The sequence below is a fragment of the Dama dama genome, chromosome 1 (genome assembly GCF_033118175.1).
Source record: "Dama dama isolate Ldn47 chromosome 1, ASM3311817v1, whole genome shotgun sequence".
Classification (NCBI taxonomy): domain Eukaryota; kingdom Metazoa; phylum Chordata; class Mammalia; order Artiodactyla; family Cervidae; genus Dama; species Dama dama.
The window spans coordinates 8503637-8524186 of record NC_083681.1 but is presented as its reverse complement, the minus strand read 5'-3'; the positions used below and the strand labels follow the sequence as shown (position 1 = coordinate 8524186).

General features: G+C 38.9%; 1 protein-coding gene across 1 annotated transcript in view; it reads right to left on the bottom strand.

The window, feature by feature from the left end:
• Positions 1-7445: 7445 nt before the first annotated feature.
• The window catches only part of TMEM123 (transmembrane protein 123), a 94940-nt gene continuing 81835 nt past the window's right edge, over positions 7446-20550 (bottom strand). Inside the window, exons 12-14 of the mRNA XM_061154986.1 lie at positions 13584-13931; positions 12281-12434; positions 7446-9995 (exon numbers count right to left, since the gene is read on the bottom strand). Of these exons, the coding sequence (XP_061010969.1) occupies positions 9971-9995; positions 12281-12434; positions 13584-13931 (527 nt within the window). The 3' untranslated portion in view covers positions 7446-9970. The remainder of the gene's footprint in view (positions 9996-12280; positions 12435-13583; positions 13932-20550) is intronic.

Below are 20550 nucleotides of genomic sequence, written 5' to 3'. Positions count from 1 at the left end.
GGGACTTACAAAGTGTTGGTCATATTCTTGTCTCTGATCTGGATGGGGGTTAAAGAGGTCTGTCCACTTTGTGATTATTCATTGTGCTGTATATTTATGACATGCATTTTACAGTTTTATAGAGATACACTTGATATATGATACTGTATATGTTTAAAGTTTACAGAATCATTATTTGACTTACATATACTGTGAGATGATTACCACAGTAAGTTTAGTTAATATCCACCATGTCATATAGATACAAAATAAATTGTTTTTCCCTTGTAATGAGAATTCTTAGGATTTACTCTGAATAACTTTCTTACATATCATACAACAGTGATCAACTAGTCATCATGTTGTAATTATATACCTAGCAGATATTTACCTTAACCTGAAACTTGTACATTTTGACCTTTTATCCAGTTGTACCCCCCCCCCCCCCCCCCACACACACACACACTTCACTTATGGTAACCACAAATCAGCTCTTTTCCTGAGTTTGGGTTATTGTTTTCTAGATTCTGCATATATGTGAGATATTCACTGTTTGTCTTTCTCTGTCCAATTATTTCACTTAGCATAATGTCCTCAAAGTCCATGTATGTTGTGTGTGTGTGTGTGTGTATATATATATATATATATATATATATATGTAAGCACCACAAGCTTTTTGATCCATTCACCCATTAGTGGTCACTTAGATTGTTTCTACATTTTGGCTGTTGTAAATAATGCTGCTAATGAACGTGGGGGTGCAGATATTTCTTCAACATAGTGTTTTTATTTCTGTTGGATACATTCCCAAAAGTGGAATTGCTAGATCATATGATAGTTCTATTTTTAATTTTTTTGAGGAACCTCTATATTGTTCAGTTCCTTTCCAATTAATTTTTTTTTTTGCTATTGTTGCAAGAGTTCTCTCTATATTGTTCAGTTCCTTTCCAATTAATGTTTTTTTGCTATTGTTGCAAGAGGTCTTTATACATTATGGATATTAACCCCTTATTAGATATATGGTTGCAAACACTTTTATGCTTTCAACTGGTTGTGTTTTAATTTTGTTGATCATTTCTTTTCTTATGCAGATGCTTTTTAGTTTGATGTAGTCTCACCTGTTTATTTGTTATTTTGTTGCTTTTGCTTTGTGGCATATTCAAAAAAATCGTTGCCAAGACCCATGTCAAAGAGGTTCTTTCCTGTTTTCTTCTAGGAGTTTTATGATTTCAGGTCTTACATTTAAGTTTTTAATCCATTTGAGTTAATTTTTGTGAGGAGTGTTCAGATAGGGATCTAATTTCACTCTTTTACATGTGAATGTCCAAATTTCCTAGCACCATTTATTGAAGACTGACAATTCCCCATTGAGAATTCTTGGCTCCTTTGTCAAAATTGCATTACCATATATTGTTGTTCAGTCACTCAGTCATGTCCAGCTCTTTGTGACACCATGGACTGCAGCACACCAGGCTTCCCTGTCCTTTGCTATCTCCTGAAGTTTGCTCAAACTCATGCTCATTGAGTCAATGATGCATTCAAGCAACTCATCTTCTGTTTCCCTCTTTTCCTCCTGCCTTCAATCTTTCCCAGCATCAGGGTTTTTTCCAGTGACTCAGCTCTTCAGATCAGGTGGCCAAACTATTGGAGCTTCAGCTTCAGCGTCAGTCCTTCCAATGAATATTCAGGGTTGGTTGCCTTTAGGATGGACTGGTTTGATCTCCTTGCTGTCCAGGGGACTCTCAAGAGTCTTCTCCAGTACCACAATTTGAAAGCATCAATTCTTCAGTGGTCCAACTCTCACATCTGTACATGACTGGAAAAACCACAGCTTTGACTATAGGGACCTTTGTTTGCAAAGTGATGTCTCTACTTTTTAATATGCCATCTAGGTGTATCATAGCTTTTCTTCTAGGGAGCAAACATTTTTTAATTTTATGGCTTCAGTCACAATCTGCAGTGGTTTTGAAGCCCAAGAAAATAAAGTCTGTCACTGTTTCCATTGTTTCCCCATCTATTTGCCATGAAGTGATTGGACCAGATACCATGATCTTAGTTTTCTTAATGTTGAGTTTTAAGCCAACTTTTTCACTCTCCTCTTTCATGTTCATCAAGAGGCTTTTTAGTTCTTCTTCTTCTCTTTCTGCCATAAGGGAGGTGTCATCTGCATATCTGAGGTTATTGGTATTTCTCCTGGCAATCTTGATCCCAACTTGTGATTCATCCAGCCCAGCATTTTGCATGAATGTACTCTGCATATAAGTTAAATAAGCAGGGTGACAATATACAGCCTCGACAGATTCCTTTCCCAATTTGGAACCAGTCTGTTGTCCCGTGTCTTATTCTAACTATTGCTTCTTGACCTGCATACAGGTTTCTCAGGAGGCAGGTAAGGTGGTCTGGTATTCCAATTTCAAAAGATTTTTCAGTTTGTTGTGATCCACACAGTCAAAGACTTTGTGAAGTGAATTCACTCAGTCGTATCCGACTCTTTGTGACCCCATGGACTGTAGCCTACCAGGCTCCTCCATCCATGGAATTTTCCAGGTACTGGAGTGGGTTGCCATTTCCATCTCCAGGGGATCTTCCTGACCCGGGGATCAAACCCAGGTCTTCCTCATTGCAGGCGGATTCTTTACCGTCTGAGCCACCAGGGAAGCCCACAGTGTAGTCAGTGAAGCAGAAGTAGATGTTTTCTGGAACTCTCTTGCTTTTTCCATGATCCAGTGGATGTTGGTAATTTGATCTCTGGTTCCTCTGCCTTTTCTAAATCCAGCTTGTACATCTGGAAGTTTCTGTTCATGTATTGTTGAAGTCTAGCTTAAAGGATTTTGAGTATTACCTTGCTAGCGTGTGAAATGAGTGCAATTGTGTGGTAGTTTGAGCATTCTTTGGCATTTCCCTTCTTTGGAATTGTAATGAAAACTGACCTTTTCCAGTCCTGTGGCCACTGCTGAGTTTTCCAAATTTCTGGTATATTGAGAGCAGCACTCTAACAGCATCATCTTCTAGGATTTGAAATAGCTCAGCTAGAATTCCATCACCTCCACTAGCTTTGTTTGTAGTAATGCTTCCTAAGGCCCACTTGACTTCATACACCAGGATATCTAGCTCTGGGTAAGTGACCACACCATCCTGGTTATCCCAATCAGTAAGACCTTTTTTTTATACAATTCTCCTGTGTATTCTTGCCACCTCTTCTCACTCTGTTCTGCTTCTGTTAGGTCTTTACTGTTTCTATCCTTTATTGTAACCATCTTTGCATGAAATTTTCTCTTGGTATCTCTAATTTTCTTGAAGAGATCTCCAGTCTTTCCCATCCTATTGTTTTCCTCTATTTCTCTTCGCTCTTCACTTAAGAAGGCTTTCTTCTCTCTCCTTGCTATTCTCTGGAACTCTGCATTCAGTTGGATATATCTTGCTCTTTCTCCTTTGCCTTCAGCTTCTCTTCTTAGCTATTTGTAAGGCCTCCTCAGACAACCATTTTGCCTTGTTGTATTTCTTTTTCTTGGAGATGGTCTTGATCACTGCCTCTTGTACAGTGTTTTAAACCTCTGTCCATAGTTCTTCAGGCACTCAGTCTATCAGATCTAATCCCTTGAATCTGTTTGTCACTTCTACTGTATAATCATAAAGGATTTGATTTAGGTCATACCTGAATGGCCAAGTGGTTTTCCCTACTTTCTTCAATTTAAGTCTGAATTTTGCAATAACGAGTTCATGATCTGAGCCATAGTCAGCTCCTGGTCTTGTTTTTGCTGACTGTACAGAGTTTCTCCATCTTCAGCTGCAAAGAATATAGTCAATCTGATTTTAGTAATGACCACCTGGTGATGCCCATGTGTAGAGCCTTCTCTTGTGTTGTTGGAAAAGGGTGTTTGCTATGACCAGTGCGTTCTCTTGGCAAAACTGTGTTCACCTTTGCTCTGCTTTTTTCTCAGGATTGCTTTAGGCTCTTTGTAGTTCCATCTTAATTTTTGGATTGTTTTTCCTTTACCTCTATTAAAAATACCATTTGAGTCTTGGTAGGGATTTCACTGAATTTCTAAATGGTTTTTGGTAGTATTGATTTTTTAACAATATTAATTCTTCCAACCCTGGATATATTTCCATTTATTTGTGTCTTCTATTTCTTTCACCCCTCTTCTATGATTTCAGAGTGGAGACCTTTCATCTCCTTGATTAAATTTATTCCTAGGTTTTTGTTTTTGATGCTATTGTAAGTGGGACAGTTTTTCTCTTTTTCAAATAATTCATTATTGGTGTATAGAAAAACTACTGTTTTTGAATGTTTATTTTGTAAACTGCAACTTTACTGAGTTTGTTGAACAGATCTAAAAGCTTTTTGGTGGGTCTTCCCTGGTGGTACAGTGGTTAGGAATCCGTCTGCCAAATCGGGGGACACAGGTTCGATCGCTGGTCTGGGAGGGTCCCACATGCTGTGGGGCGACTAAGCCCCTGTGCCATAACTACTGAGCCTGTGTGCTGCAACTACCGAGGCCTGCAAGCCCGAGAGCCTGTGCTCCGGAACAAGAGAGAATACACCAACTAGAGCGTAGCCCCCACTTGCCTCAACTAGATAAAGCCTGCACGGAGCAATGAAGACCCAGTGCAGCTTATACATTTCTGAAAAAGATTTATGTTTTGTCCATAGTCTGTATTTAACAAAATAAAAGCTTTCTGGTGGAGTCTTTAAGTTCTTTTATATATAAAATCATGTCATCTGCAAACTGGGTTAGTTTTACTTCCCTCTAATTCTGTTGCCTTTTCTTTTTCTTGCCTGATTGCTCTGGCTAAGACTTCTGGAACTATGTTGAATAGGAGTGGTGAAAGTGGGCACCCACGTCTTGTTCTTTAAAAAAAAAAAAAGTTTTAAATATTTATTTGGTTGCACCAGGTGTTAGTGGCAGGACATAGGATTGTCAGTCTTCATTGAGGCACGTGGAATCTTTAGTTGCAGCTTGCAAACTCTATTAGTTGTGGCATATGGGACCTAGTTCCCTGACCTGGGATCAAACCTAGGTCCCCTGCATTGGGGGCATGGAATTTTATCCACGTGACCAGCAGGGACATCCCTCTTGCTTTGTTCTTGATCTTAGAGGCTAAGCTTTCAACCTTTCACTAATGAGTATGTTAGCTGTGGGCCTGTCATACATAACTTTTTATGTTGAGGTACATTCTTTCAATTATGTTAAGATAAACAGATGTTGAAATTTTCAAATGCTTTTTCTGTCATTGAGATGATTTTTTTTTTCCATTCTATTAATGTGATGTAACACAATTATTTGCATATGTTAAACCATCCTTACATCCTAGAAATAGAAGTCCCAGTTGATCATGGTGAATGATCATTTTTTTGTGTGTGTGTTGCTGAATTCAGATTGTCAGTATTCTATGCAGAATTTTTGCAACTATATTCATCAGGGATATTGGCCTATGGTTCTTTTCAGGTAGTGGCCTTTTCTGACTTTGGTATTACAGTAATGTGAGCCTCATAAAATGAATTTGGGAGTGTTCCTTCCTCTTTTTTTGGTAAGAGCTTTGATAATGATTTAGTTCTTCTTTCAGTGTTTCATAAAATACTCCAGTGAAGCTGTTTGGTCCTGGCTGTTTTAGTGCTGGGAAATTTTTGACTACCCATTCAGGCTCCTTTGGAGAAGGAAATGGCAATCCACTCCAGTACTCTTGCCTGGAAAATCCCATGGATGGAGAAGCATGGTAGGCTACAGCCCATGGGGTCACAAAAGAGTCGGACATGACTGAGCAACTTTTCACTTTCAGGCTCCTTATTAATAAATGGCCTGTGCAAATTTCCTATTTCTTCTGAGTCAGTTTGGCAGGTTATGTTTCTATTTTTCCCATTTCAGCAGTGGGCCAGGGTATGCCTCAGCTTTCGGGGGTGAGAGTAGACCACGCTCCAGGGCTGTCAAATCTCTTTGGGGACCCAAATCAGGCAGACCTGTGCCTCACCGAGTTCCAAGGTTAGACTGTGCCACCAAATTGATTCTGCAGATGAGCAAAGCTGCTGGGACTACAACACTTGCATGTTGCTGGTCAGACTTCACCTGCCATGTTCCGAGTGCTGGTTATTGCAAGCCTTCTCCTTTTCTCTGTTGGATTCCCAGTGGTCAAGTCCCCCAGATTTCCTTGCAGTTCCCATGGAGTGAGATGAGTGGGTGCTCCAAAGAAGTGACCCGTAGTGCTGGGGGAACTGGATGTCCACTCTGGGCTTTCTCTTCCAAATGGGGTAACGTTAAGCTCAGGGGAGACCTCTTGGTATGGTGTGGGGCTAGCCTGGGGGAGGGGCAGCGAGTCACCATGTAGCCCCTCCTCTGTGCCTTTTAAATGTGGTCTTTCTTGGTGTCTGTGGTGCACTGGGACGCTTCAGCTCACTCCTGTGTTCCAGGCTTCTCTCGGTGCACAACAGTTGTTAGCTGTGCTTCTTGTAAGTGGGGTGGGGGGAAGTCAGGAACGATCTATTTTGCTATCTTGGTGATGACACACGGCAGTTTTTTTGTATGTATAAGATACTTCAGTTTTTTAAAAAATAATTAGCTGAACCTTAAAAGGGCATTTTTTTTCCTTGACAGATGTGATGTTTATTGTATCTACACTCATACCATTGTTTACCTAAATAAGACACACATTCAAGCCTGATGTTGCTGGGGGCATAACTCTCCCCAGAGTGAAGCTGAAGTAATGATGGGGAGGGAGGAAGAATTATGTACAAATATTACTGCAGGAGTACTTTTTATTATATAAAGAATTTTCTGCAGATTGCACCTTTTCCCCTTCGATACTCTGTAACAATATATATTTAAGTCTTCCTTGCATGTGTGGTAAGTCGCTGAGTCGTGTCTGACTCTGCAACTCTATGGATTGTAGCCCATCAGGCTCCTCTGTCCATGTGATTCTCTAGGTAAGAATACTAGAGCGGGTGCCACGCCCTCCTCTAGGGGATCTTTCCACCGGGCTGGAACCCCCATCTCTTATGTCTCCTGCATTGGAAGGTGGGTTATCACTAGCCCACTTGGGAAACCAAATCATCCTTTTGATATAGTTAAATTATATCCAGTTGTAAAGAAAGAGTGTTGAAAAACCATATGTTAATACAGTTGCAGCTGATTTATATCAGGAATGGTAATTTTAAAATTTCTACAACAGATACACTTGTTTTAAAGATTCTACCCAGAAGAATAAATAAGTGGCTTTAAATGAAAGTCCTTTGAGCAGTTCTTCTCAGACCCTAGTGTTCAGAATCACCTGATAGGATTGCTAAAAGACTGCTGGGCTCCACCCCAGAGATTGTGATTCAGTAGATCTGGGATGGGATCTACTGTAACAAGCTTCCACGTGAGACTGCCGCTGGTCCAGGCAACCACACAACAATCTGCCTTTTCACTTTGGGCATTTTCTGTTAGTTTCTCCTGAGTTTGATAAAAATGAAGCAAAACCACACACTACTCTTGGATAAAGAACAAAATTTTATTCTAAAAATAGATCTCAGTAACAAGGCAATACCAAAAGTTGGTCCTTATAATAAAAAGAAAAAATCTAACAGAAATTTGCTTTATATTTTTTTCCTGAAAAATACAAAATTATCACTCTAATTTTGCCAGCTCTCATTAACTGTATTTGAATTATTCATTCTATGGACTATCCAAGGACATTAAAAATCATAGGTTGAATTCTACCTAATATTTAAACATACATTTGAATTGCTTTTATCTTCAAGTAACTACATTCTTAAAGAATGCAAATGAAACTGAATATTTGCTGAAGTAAACATAATGAGGAAGATAAATTTATGCTTAGGAAATGTGCTCCAAAGTGAAATACTGGTTTATATAGCTGTTTCCCTTAGTTTTTGCAGATAACAAAAAAAAAAACCCCAAACCCCAAAACCTGATTGCATTGAAGTACTGATATTTGAAAGTAACAAATTATACAACTTATATACAGAAAAAGACATAACTAAATTATTTCAAGCCCCAAGCACAGGAAATTTTAAAGGCAAATAATGACATTCAGTACTTAAAAAGTGGTTTTATATTTTCAAAGTGCTAAGAAACAAGTATTCAAGAAAATTTCAGGCCTGTCTACAAAGTTCTGACTGACTTGAAGTACTGAAATATCAGGAATTCAGAAGACAAGTTAAGGTTAAAAAGCCTTCTTTACTGTAAAACATGTCTTCAGTATATTTTGCAAAGAAATGAAGCAGTGATTAAAAGACCAGTTATGGATAAGTTAGTAACACACAACTTATCTATCAGCCCAGATCTCTTTTCAAACTAATGCAAACACATGTTTAATAACACTCCTTCCACACTGCACGTGTCACATCCATCCATCCTGTCACATCCATATTTTGGATAATTCTTATTATTCATCATGTTAGTTGGCCATAATACACAGTGAATAGAAATGATCCTTTCATATCAAAATTCTTGATTCTCTGCACAAAAGTTACATTTAATGCCTCTTAAATGTATGTACACATTTATTAGGACTTCTTAGCTCATTTCTGGGCTGTCAGAAATTGGTGTGATTTACTTTGACCGTCTAAGATAGAAGAAACAGTATGTTAGTACGTAGTATGACTAAGTATCTCTTTTGTTAAAACTTGACCCTGAGTTTTGTGTCCTGGAATATAAACTGTAAAGCTGAAAACACTCCAAAATATGTTGGCTAATACTGCTGTCTTTACAATATTATGCTTTTTCTCTCCATTAACATAATACATCTGAAAGTGCCTCCTCCTCAGCAGGGGAGAAGAGTAGTCTAGAGAAGACCCAAATATGGAAGCAGGAACGTCCAGTCTTAAAAACTCCTGTTTTAAAACTGTGTAAGAATTTATTCCAAAATATGTTGGTGTTTTAGTGTAAAGACACTATTTCCCCAAATCTCTGAGTGACACTGATGGAGTGCACCTACAGGTTTAGCAGCCTGAGGGGAGCCCCACAGCCCCCGGCTTGGCAGACACAGCTCTTCTCTCTCATCTGGACCAGACTGCTAACTGTTGCTGTGGAAATCATCTAAAGGTCTTTTTTTTTTAAAGCTAGGTCTGTTTATATTATGTTAACCATTTCTAAACATTGAAAGCAGTTCTACATCTATTAAAAATATTCACTAAATATAAAATTAACAACTGAACATGAAATAAAGTAATTTCCAGTGGTGACAGTATTCTCACAGTAGCAAATAATCTAATTATTTAATACTAACAACTAAGTCTTTAAAACATTATTATGTTAAAACACCGCAATTACAGAGAGAAAAAAAGGCAGTTACATCAACTGCTATTGAAAGCGCAAAAGAAAAATACAGGCTCTCCAATGGTTCTCTAACAAGGATAAGCCCAGATACTGTTTCTAGTTTTAATTTTTTTTTTGGTGTGGGAGGGCATGTATTTTGTTCTAAACAAAAGAACTAACTTTATAAAATATTGATGGTTTCTGAAGAGACAATAAACAAATTATGCGTAAGACGTGGCTTATTCATATAATTTCTGCTATGTGGCAATGGTAATTAGGATATATCCAGCTGTTAATAGCACTGAGATTCTTTGTGTGACTAACAAAGACATCAAAATCCTTAGTGCTGAGACAAGCTCCTTATTTGAATGACCAGATGGCATCATACCCTTCAGTGATAGTGCTTTCCAATCACTGGCCTATCACTTTTCCAATCACTGTGACCACTGCCACAGAAAAGTAAGACTGGACTTGTTTGTCTCACTATGTATTTTCTAAAACTGAATATAATACCACTGCATTAACTATATGCTCCATATGTTCATTAAAAACCCCCAAACCAAACCCTTTTCCTTTAATAATCATGAGGAATCTTTACATATTTATATAATACACTGTATATTATATGCATGGCCTGTTTATGCTATTTTCAAGAAGAGAATACTGTATTAAAGTAATAAATCAAAATTAACTGATAGGGCTGTATCACTCTTCTTTCCCTTGGTTCTTGGAGTCCCTTAAATGATGGCATCATGTTCATCGCTGTAATAAATCAAAAGTTAAAATTACTTTGTTTTGTATTTGTATCAAAATACTTATAGTTCATATTTTTAAGTAATGAATAATTTCAAGCTTCAGAATCAAAACTGTCATTGCTTTGTGTTTTCTTAAGCAAAAGTACCTGGTATACTGTAGTGGTTAAGGATTCAATCAGTGTATTCAGGTTGCAAAATGGATCTACATTCAAATCTCTGCTCTACAGTGGCTGTGTGACTTTTCATCAATTAGCTATTACAACCCTCTTTAAAAAAGAAGATAACCAGAACAACAATCATTTCATGAGCATCTACTACGTGCCAGGTGTTCTGCTATAGACTTTACACCCGTAGCTCACTCAGTCATCAGAGTAGCCCTAAGCAGAGGGAGGGCACTGAAAAAAAAATATGTATGGGTGTGTATGTATGTATAAGGTTAGGTATTTAATTAATCAATTCCATTTTGCAGAAGATCAGAAGCTAAGCAAGCACGTAAGCATGTGGACTCTCATCTTGACTACTAGACACTGTGCTACACCATTTACATGAAAGTGGGCAGGCACCCTGCCAGTCAACAGTAGACCCAGACTCAGATTCAAGTCTGTCTGCCCCAACCCATCTCCTACCACATCACCCCACTGTCTACCCATGCAGCCCCGAGAAACACTGCAGCTAACACTTAAGCAGCATTATTATCCAGTAAATGGAAGTTAGAAATGCTCACAATTACTAGATGCTGGTCTGTTTCCTTAATGGGAAAATAGTAAGTCTTTATTTATGGAATGTCATTATTTATAGCTTCAAAGGAATGACTGGCTTTAAAATACACTTTAAATATTATTGATATTATAAAAAAGGAGATATGTTAAATTTAATCAAAATGTGCCTTCTGTTTAACTGGTGAAATTTACCAAAAAAAAAAAAAAGATGATAAATATTTCTAGGAACAGAGTGGTTTTAAAAATATTTCAAATTTAAAGCATTTTTAGAATTAACTTGATTTAGTTTCCTTTTTTTTTCTTCTTTTACAGACTGAGCTACAAGAGGAAAGACTGACTGTTTCTGAATGTGCTTTAATCTGACAAAACACTATGTTGATATTCTTTTAAAGTAAGTTTGATATGATGGCTACTATACATGGAAGGTAAGTTACAATTTAAATATTTTTTAAAGTCTGGTTTTCTTAGTTCAATGAAAAATCTGAGACTTATTTTAATATTATATTTTCCTTCTAGAAATTCATAATGTACATCAACATATCAAAGGCTTAACAGAATTTTACTGTGCTGAATCAGTATTTCCCAAATGTTTCTGACATGGAAACTCTATGGGACACATATGTATTGACATATGACAACTTAAATTTTGGAAAATGCCATCTGTTCTATGGTATTTATTTTATATATACATTAACTGATGCTGGGAAAGATTGAAGGCAGGAGAAGAAGGGGACAACAAAGGATGAGATGGCTGGATGGCATCACCGACTCAATGGACGTGCGTTTGGGTAAACTCCGGGAGTTCGTGATGGATAGGGAGGCCTGGCATACTGTGGTTCACGGGGTTGCAAAGAGTTGGACACGACTGAGTGACTGAACTGAACAATCAAAAGAATAAATTCACTCTTGTACATATAAGACTCAAAAGAAAAACCAAAAGGACTTTGTTGGAGTAACAAAAATTGGGAGATGATACCTCTAAAAACCATCAGATCTATAGAATGACATGATTTGTTGTTGAGGATTTGTTGATAAAGCTCACCTGACAAGATGGTTTTACTACAGATTAACTGTATATATTATACTAACAACTCATTATCAGGGAAAATAAGGCTGTCAGAATTTCTTTATTCTCTTTGTCACAGAAAGCAAAAATCCTGTTTTTATTGAGGATGCTATTTTAGTGTGTTTTATGTTTGTTGGCAGCACTAAGTCAGCAGCCTCAGGAGACCTGATGCAGTATTTCTTGTGATTAGAGGTGTAAGCATGTGAAAAGGGCTAATTAAAATTGGGTCTCCGGTTAAAAAAAGAAAAAGGATGGCACACTAATAAAATACAATCATTTTTACAGGTATGTACATCCATTTTCATTTGCAAGTAATTATAATCATGAGCTTATACCCAATTTGCTTTAGGCATAAAGGATTAATAGGAATATAACTCATAAATCTATGAATTATTAATCCCTGAGATGAACATTGGCTCTACTCTTAAATTTTGTCATGATATTTAAATAAAGAACTAATAATAATAATAATAATAATAATAAAAGTCCTGGCCAATCAAAACTTACATGGTTCTATACCGAATGCCTCGTCTTGAATAATACACTTTGCATCCAATATAAAGAAAAGATAAAACTCCCAGTGTTAATACAATACCACCAACAAAGCTGCCAGTATCAAATTTTGATCCTTTATTTTCCTTAGAAATAATAGTTGCTGTGACTAGAAGAAAACAAAACAAAAAATAGGTTTTAGTGCTTTTAAACTACATTGTAATAAGCTAAAACACTCTGAATTTCTATATAAGCATTCTGACTTGGGGACGAGAAGGACATGAAGTTGCTTTCTAGTTCATTTTGTGTCTAGTGACTGCCTGGCTTTAGTTTTCTTCAGCTGACGCAACACATCCCTTATTAAAGAAACCCCCACTGCCTGCAGTCCCAAGATCTTAATGCGAGACTGGACTTGGATGGTCTACCAAAACCATCCAAGGCAGCAAGATTTGGGGAATTCTTTTATGAATTCTCTTTAAGGGTTCATACCCTAAACAAAACATGTCTGGGTAACAGCTGTAATCCTGAAACTGGATCCAATTTGAGTAAATTTGAGTAGAAACCTAATTGGAATTACTCAATTTGAGTAAATTTGAGTAGAAACCTAATGGAAATTTCTCCTTTTGAACAAATTGCGAATTTTAACTATTTTAATTTTGTGAAGTCAATACATAAATTGTAGTAATAAAGAAGAGAAACTATTCAGAATAGAAGTATATAAAAACACAAAAAAGGAACCATAAAGTCTGATATTTGTTCTGATAAATGTAATCAACAGCTTTTAAAGAGAAGTTCAACTTTGGATAACTTAAAAGAGAATTTTAAGGTTTTTGAATTCCAGGTTTCACAGGCATTACATTTTAACAAATGAAAAAAAAAAGAGTGCTGACACTAATATCTAATACCATTAAAAAATATCTTTATGGCACAAGTGGATTAAAACTGAAGCTCACCATGATTTAGGTTTAGAAATCATGGAGGCTGATCCTACCTAATTCCCTTCTAGAGTGAGGTACAAAAAATTAAAGGTATGACAAGTTTTCAAATCATGCAAAATAAAATTCCATTTAGGATAATTTATTTATTTATAGATGGATCTTATACAGTCATTATTTGGCATGATTAAGTTGGAAGCTAATTTCTTAAAGGAACAAGATAGTTACTACATCAACTCTTTTCCTGATCTCTACAACTAATTTCTATAGAAAATGAGACATAATTGCCTAAATTTCTACATTTTGCAGAATGGAATGATATAAATGCGGCATTTAACAACTGTTTTTCAGCATAGGAAAAAATAGGTCCATTTTATACATACCTGTTACTGATGAAGGAACAGATGTCACCGAACTATTGTGGGCTGTGGTAACCGTGGATACTGATAGCTGGGATGTGTTTTGTGAAACATTCATCATTTTGGGTGTAGACCTTAAGGTGGTGAAAATCGTATTTGTTGAGACCACTGGTGTTATCACTTTAGATGTTGCAGTGGGTTTCGAGGTGGTGGCTGTCCCACTACTTGAGGCTGAGGAATCTTTATTTTCTGATGATTTTCCCAAAGGTTTCAAGGTAGTAGTGGTCACATTCTTTGGGGAAACTGAAGCTGTTGATGGCTTCACACTGACGTTGGAAGATTCCTGTCTGTGGTTGGGATGTCCCTGTTGGTCTATGAGAAGATGAAGAAGCATTAAAGCAAGAGCTGTGACTCGGATCATCAAGCTGCCACTTCACTCACTGCCTTTCATGGTCACGCATAAAGGAAAAGGCCTAACAAGCACAGTGGCGTGAAGACACCTGGTCTACTGATGCTCTGCAGTGCCCAGCAATAAGCCATAGAATGTCCCAAACAGGAAAACATTCAAAAGGAACCAAGCCTGGATTTACATAAAGTGAGGAATTTTTGTGACCATATGGTAGGGCGGGGGGAAGGGGGAAGGAGACCCAACCCAGAAGACGGAGCTCTTTCAGTACAGGGACAGTGTCTTAACCACCTCCATCTGAATACTCCATGCTTTATGTCACAGTGTTAGTTGAAAAGATTATTAAACCAATGGATGTAAAAAAGGTTTTCAAACTTCAAAGTTTCCCTGCCACATTCTTCCAAAAGGCTTTTAGGACAAACAGTAGCTGCATGCTTCTAACTGCCTGAAGTGGATGTGAGCATAAGCGGGACATTCTTTATAAGAGTAAAACCAACTTCCCATGATACATTAGGAAGTGAAATAACATTGCAGAACATGGTTGGTTGGAAATCTCATAGTGGTGATAATAATTTTCCATCATTGGAAACATATTTCTAAAAATATTTTGGAAAGCTTTAAATATGCAAAAGCCAATTTTATAAGGGGAAACCATTGATGTTAATTTAAAACAAACATAGTGTTGGAAGTTCTGGCCACAGCAATCAGAGCAGAAAAAGAAGGAAAAGGAATCCAGATAGGAAAAGAAGAAGTAAAACTCTCACTGTTTGCAGATGACATGATCCTCTACATAGAAAACCCTAAAGACTCTACCAGAAAATTACTAGAGCTAATCCATGAATATAGTAAAGTTGCAGGATATAAAATTAACACACAGAAATCCCTTGCATTCCTATATACTAACAATGAAAAAACAGAAAGAGAAATTAAGGAAACAATACCATTTACCATTGCAACAAAAAGAATAAAATACTTACGAGTATATCTACCTAAAGAAACAAAAGACCTATACATAGAAAACTATAAAACACTGATGAAAGAAATCAAAGAGGACACAAACAGATGGAGAAACATACCGTGTTCATGGATTGGAAGAATCAATATTGTCAAAATGGCTATTCTACCCAAAGCAGTCTATAGATTCAATGCAATCCCTATCAAGCTACCAATGGTATTTTTCACAGAACTAGAACAAATAATTTCACAATTTGTATGGAAATACAAAAAACCTCGAATAGCCAAAGTAATCTTGAGAAAGAAGAATGGAACTGGAGGAATCAACCTGCCTGACTTCAGACTCTACTACAAAGCCACAGTCATCAAGACAGTATGGTACTGGCACAAAGACAGAAATATAGATCAATGGAACAGAATAGAAAGCCCAGGGATAAATCCACGAACCTATGGACACCTTATCTTTGACAAAGGAGGCAAGGATATACAATGGAAAAAAGACAACCTCTTTAACAAGTGGTGCTGGGAAAACTGGTCAACCACTTGTAAAAGAATGAAACTAGAACACTTTCTAACACCATACACAAAAATAAACTCAAAATGGATTAAAGATCTAAATGTAAGACCAGAAACTATAAAACTCCTAGAGAACATAGGCAAAACACTCTCTGACATAAATCACAGCAAGATCCTCTATGACCCACCTCCCAGAATATTGGAAATAAAAGCAAAACTAAACAAATGGGACCTAATGAAACTTAAAAGCTTTTGCACTACAAAGGAAACTATAAGTAAGGTGAAAAGACAGCCCTCAGATTGGGAGAAAATAATAGCAAATGAAGAAACAGACAAAGGATTAATCTCAAAAATATACAAGCAACTCCTGCAGCTCAATTCCAGAAAAATAAATGACCCAATCAAAAAATGGGCCAAAGAACTAAACAGACATTTCTCCAAAGAAGACATACAGATGGCTAACAAACACATGAAAAGATGCTCAACATCACGCATTATTAGAGAAATGCAAATCAAAACCACAGTGAGGTACCATTACACGCCAGTCAGGATGGCTGCTATCCAAAAGTCTACAAGCAATAAATGCTGGAGAGGGTGTGGAGAAAAGGGAACCCTCTTACACTGTTGGTGGGAATGCAAACTAGTACAGCCGCTATGGAAAACAGTGTGGAGCTGTCTTAAAAAACTGGAAATAGAACTGCCATATGACCCAGCAATCCCACTTCTGGGCATACACACTGAGGAAACCAGATCTGAAAGAGACACGTGCACCCCAATGTTCATCGCAGCACTGTTTATAATAGCCAGGACATGGAAGCAACCTAGATGCCCATCAGCAGACGAATGGATAAGGAAGCTGTGGTACATATACACCATGGAATATTACTCAGCCATTAAAAAGAATTCATTTGAATCAGTCCTAATGAGATGGATGAAGCTGGAGCCCCTTATACAGAGTGAAGTAAGCCAGAAAGATAAAGAACATTACAGCATACTAACACATATATATGGAATTTAGAAAGATGGTAACGATAACCCTATATGCAAAACAGAAAAAGAGACACAGATGTACAGAACAGACTTTTGAACTCTGTGGGAGAAGGCGAGGGTGGGATATTTCAAAAGAACAGCATGTATACTATCTATGGTGAAACAGATCACCAGCCCAGGTGGGATGCATGAGACAAGTGCTCCAGCCTGGTGCACTGGGAGGACCCGGGGGAATCGGGTGGAGAGGGAGGTGGGAGCGGGGATCGGGATGGGGAATACGTGTAAATCCATGGCTGATTCATATCAATGTATGACAAAACCCACTGAAATGTTGTGAAGTGATTGGCCTCCAACTAATAAAAAAAATTAAAAAATAAAAAAAAATAAATTCTTTTCAGGAGAAAAAAAAAAAAAAAACAATAAGTAAGCACTATTACCAAAAAATAAATACTAAGTACCTATGTATAAAATGCCCTATGGCCAAAAGCAAACATTTTTGTCTTAATATTTTTTCATACTCTATCTTCATTGTAACACTATAACCTAACTGATACTTACAACTAAAGATACTTTAGTTATTTATAATTTACTAAATAAATGTGTGTTAGTTGCTCGGTCATATCTGACTCTTTGTGACCCCATGGACTGTAGCCTGCCAGGCTCCTCTGTCCATGGAATTCTCCAGGCAAGAATACTGGAGTGGGTAGCCATGCCCTTCTCCAGGGGATCCTCCCAACCCAGGGATTGAACCTGGGTCTCCCACACTGCAGGTGGATTCTTTACTGTCTGAGCCACGACCTATTTCACTACATACTATCTAAGGAATCAAAAATCTCTCTTTGCCCTATTGCTGTTGTTCAGCTCCTCTGTCCTCTACTATCTCCCTGAATTTGCCAGACTCATGTCTATTGAGTTGGTGATGCTATCCAACCATCTGATCATCTGCCGCCCCCTCCTCCTCTGCATTCAGTCTTTCTCAACATCAGGGTCTTTTCTAACGAATCAGCTCTTTGCATCAGGTGGCCAAAGTATTGGAGCTTCAGCTTCAGCATCAGTCTTTCCAATGAATATTCAAAGTTGATTTCCTTTAGGATGGACTGGTTGCAATTTCTTTATTTGTGTCTGCAGGTTTAGTAGTTTGCTATGCTGTCTGCATTTTCTCATTTCACTCTCTCTGGCCAAGAACCAAAGTGGAAGGAATTTGCCCCTGGCCTGCCTTCTCCAGCGACAGCAGCATCAGGCCTTCAGGGTCCCTGTCACACCCAAAAGCGATGACTTCAGGTACTAACACCCTATCTTTCACAATTATTCTGGACTTTTTATTCAAATAATTCAAATATTTATTTTCAGCTTTACTGGCTGGTTTTAATAGTGCTTCTTATCTGGCCATCAGCTTTTACTATTTAAATTCCTATCACCTTTTCTGAACTCTGGGTCTTTATTGTGTGATCTCTTCCACTGAGTATTATCTGATTTTTAAAAAAGACGCAAGGAATTAGTACTTCTATATTATGTTGTTATTGTTCAGTAGCCCAGTCGTATCTGACTCTCTGTGAACTCATGGACTGCAGCATGCCAGCCCCCCTGTCCCTCACCATCTCCTGAAGTTTGCCCAAGTTCAGGTCCATTGCATTGGTGATAATACAAAAACTTTTGTATTATATAGACTAATAAATTATAATTATTCAAGTAGATGATAGAAATGTTATGAATTTGAACTAATCTTTTATTAATCAATTAAAATGCTCTATAGATATAAGTAATATACTTTAGCATTGAAATAATCACGTACTATTTTAATCTACTGAATGAATTCTATTATAGTGAAATTAAATACAGCAAAGAACCATTGTTAATATCATATCTTTAGAACAGAATGATCTTTGCAGAGTGCAACAATGAACACAGTGCTGCTTTTGTATCACACACACACACACACACACACACACACACACAGCCTACTCTCCTCTCCTGGCCATAAGAAGATATTCTTCATGGATACTGTACAAAGTCACATCGGCAAAAACAGGGACCTGTCAGGTTAGTTCTTCATTAAGAAAATCCAAATGTGTTAAAGAAATGACTAAGCAGCTAAAAATTTCTACAAATTTTGCCTGACAAAACAGGCAAATAAGTTTTATGTTAAGGTGTGTTCTGTGATGTTTAAATGTGTTAGCTGCAATGCAAGGATGCTCTCTTCCGGGTCAGAGCTCACAGTGCATCAACCCCCCTGTCTCTAATGTAAGCCCATGGTCATCTGTGCTCCTCTGCAGAGGAGACCACCCCGCCACGGGATCTGGGTGTCTTCCCTCTCCTGTAACTGCTCAGTGACTGGCCAGCGTCCTCCACAGCAAGGCACAGGGAACACCTGCAGAGATGTTGGAGGAACAGACCACCCGCGCGGGGCTTGGGCAGGGTTAAGCTCTGCTGCGTTAGCCCTTCAATCTCCACAGCCTCTGAGAAGCAGAAGTCGTAAAGGTGTGGAGGGCGGGTGACATGAGCGAAGGGGGTCAAAGGGACCAACTTCTAGTTATAAAGTAAGTCAATCATGGGGATGTGATGTAAAACACATGGTGACTCCAGTTGTATCACACTGTATATTTGAAAGTTTTTAAGAGAACAGATCTGGAAAGTTCTCATCACAAGAAAAAAAATTGTAACTAAATATGATGACAGATGTTATATAAATTCTTAGGTATATTATGATAGCTGTTACTTATTGTGATCATTTTATAATATTGACAAACATCAAATCATTATGTTGTATACCTGAAACTACTATGTTATATGTCAACTATGTATTTCAATCCAAGAAAGTACAAAAACATCCAGTTAAGACAAGACAAAAGAAGGTATAAAGGCCCCAGGAGGGGACGTTATTGCAAAGTGTGACGTGCGCTCTGTGTCCACCCGCACCTCTGCCTGTGGAGGAAAAAAGGGGTACACAAGCCCTCACCCTCAAGCCAAGCTGGAAAGACTTCAAGGGAAGCACCTGAAGAGCGGACCCAGTGTCGCCTGGGCCTGAAGGGACAAACACTGGGATCTGACACTGGCCTGGTGACGCTAAAGGCGAGGCGGCGGGTGAGCTGTCTGCCTGTCTGCAGGTTGAAAAGGCTGCTCGGGGAGTCGATTCTCGCCTCCAGTGACCACAGAGGCGCTTGTTTCCCACAGACCAAAGCAGGCCCCTGGAACACGGCCAGCATGGGGCCACTTTCAAAGATAGCTTCACAGAGAGTTCTGCACACAGCGGTGGAGAGACCCAGCAGAGAGGTGGGACATCAAACAGCGGGGGCCACGGGAGTGACATCACCGACTTGAGGGGCATGAGTCTGAGCAAACTCCAGGAACTGGCGATCGACAGGGAGGCCTGCCGTGCTGCGGTCCATGGGGTCGCAGAGAGTCGGACACGACTGAGCGACTGGACTGAACTGGACTGGAGGGAGTGGAGCACAAGGGCCAGTGGGGGGAGGCCCCAGGGCATAGAGACTGGCAGGGGAAGCACCAGCTGAGGGTCTCCCCAGAAGCTCCCCAAGAACTGCATCTGCCACCCGGGGCACCTCCACCAGGTGAAAACATTCTAGCGGGCTTCTCCCCAAGCCCCTTCAGGCCTGCTTCTGTGAGGTCAAAGCAGCAGAGGTGAGGGGAGAAGGGCGGGGCAAGGACGGGGCCAGCAGTGCAGACCCCCTGCAGCAGGCCCGGGCTGCCGGAGAGAGGAATCCCACTCATCACAGTGCTATTCCTTTTGGTTTCATTCTGAACAAGACAGACATCCTGCTAACTACAACTCATTCAACAAGCTGAGCATACGTGCTATCAGTAACACCTCAGCTAACGCAGGTGGGGCTGCGGGACAGGGTGCAGGGGGCGCACAGGGCCAACACTTACTCAGTGTCAGCGCTGAACTGTGTCCCCCAACACTCACATGGTGAAGCCCTAACCCCGAGTACCTGAGGATGTCGCCTTATTTGCAGATAGGATCTTCACAGAGGATTATAATCAAGTTAAAATGAGGTTATCAGGATGAGGCTTAAGTACCTGGTATCCTTGTAAAGTGGGAAATTTGGAGACAGACAAACATACAGGAGGAACACCATGTGAAGATGAAGGCAGAGATCAGGATGGTGC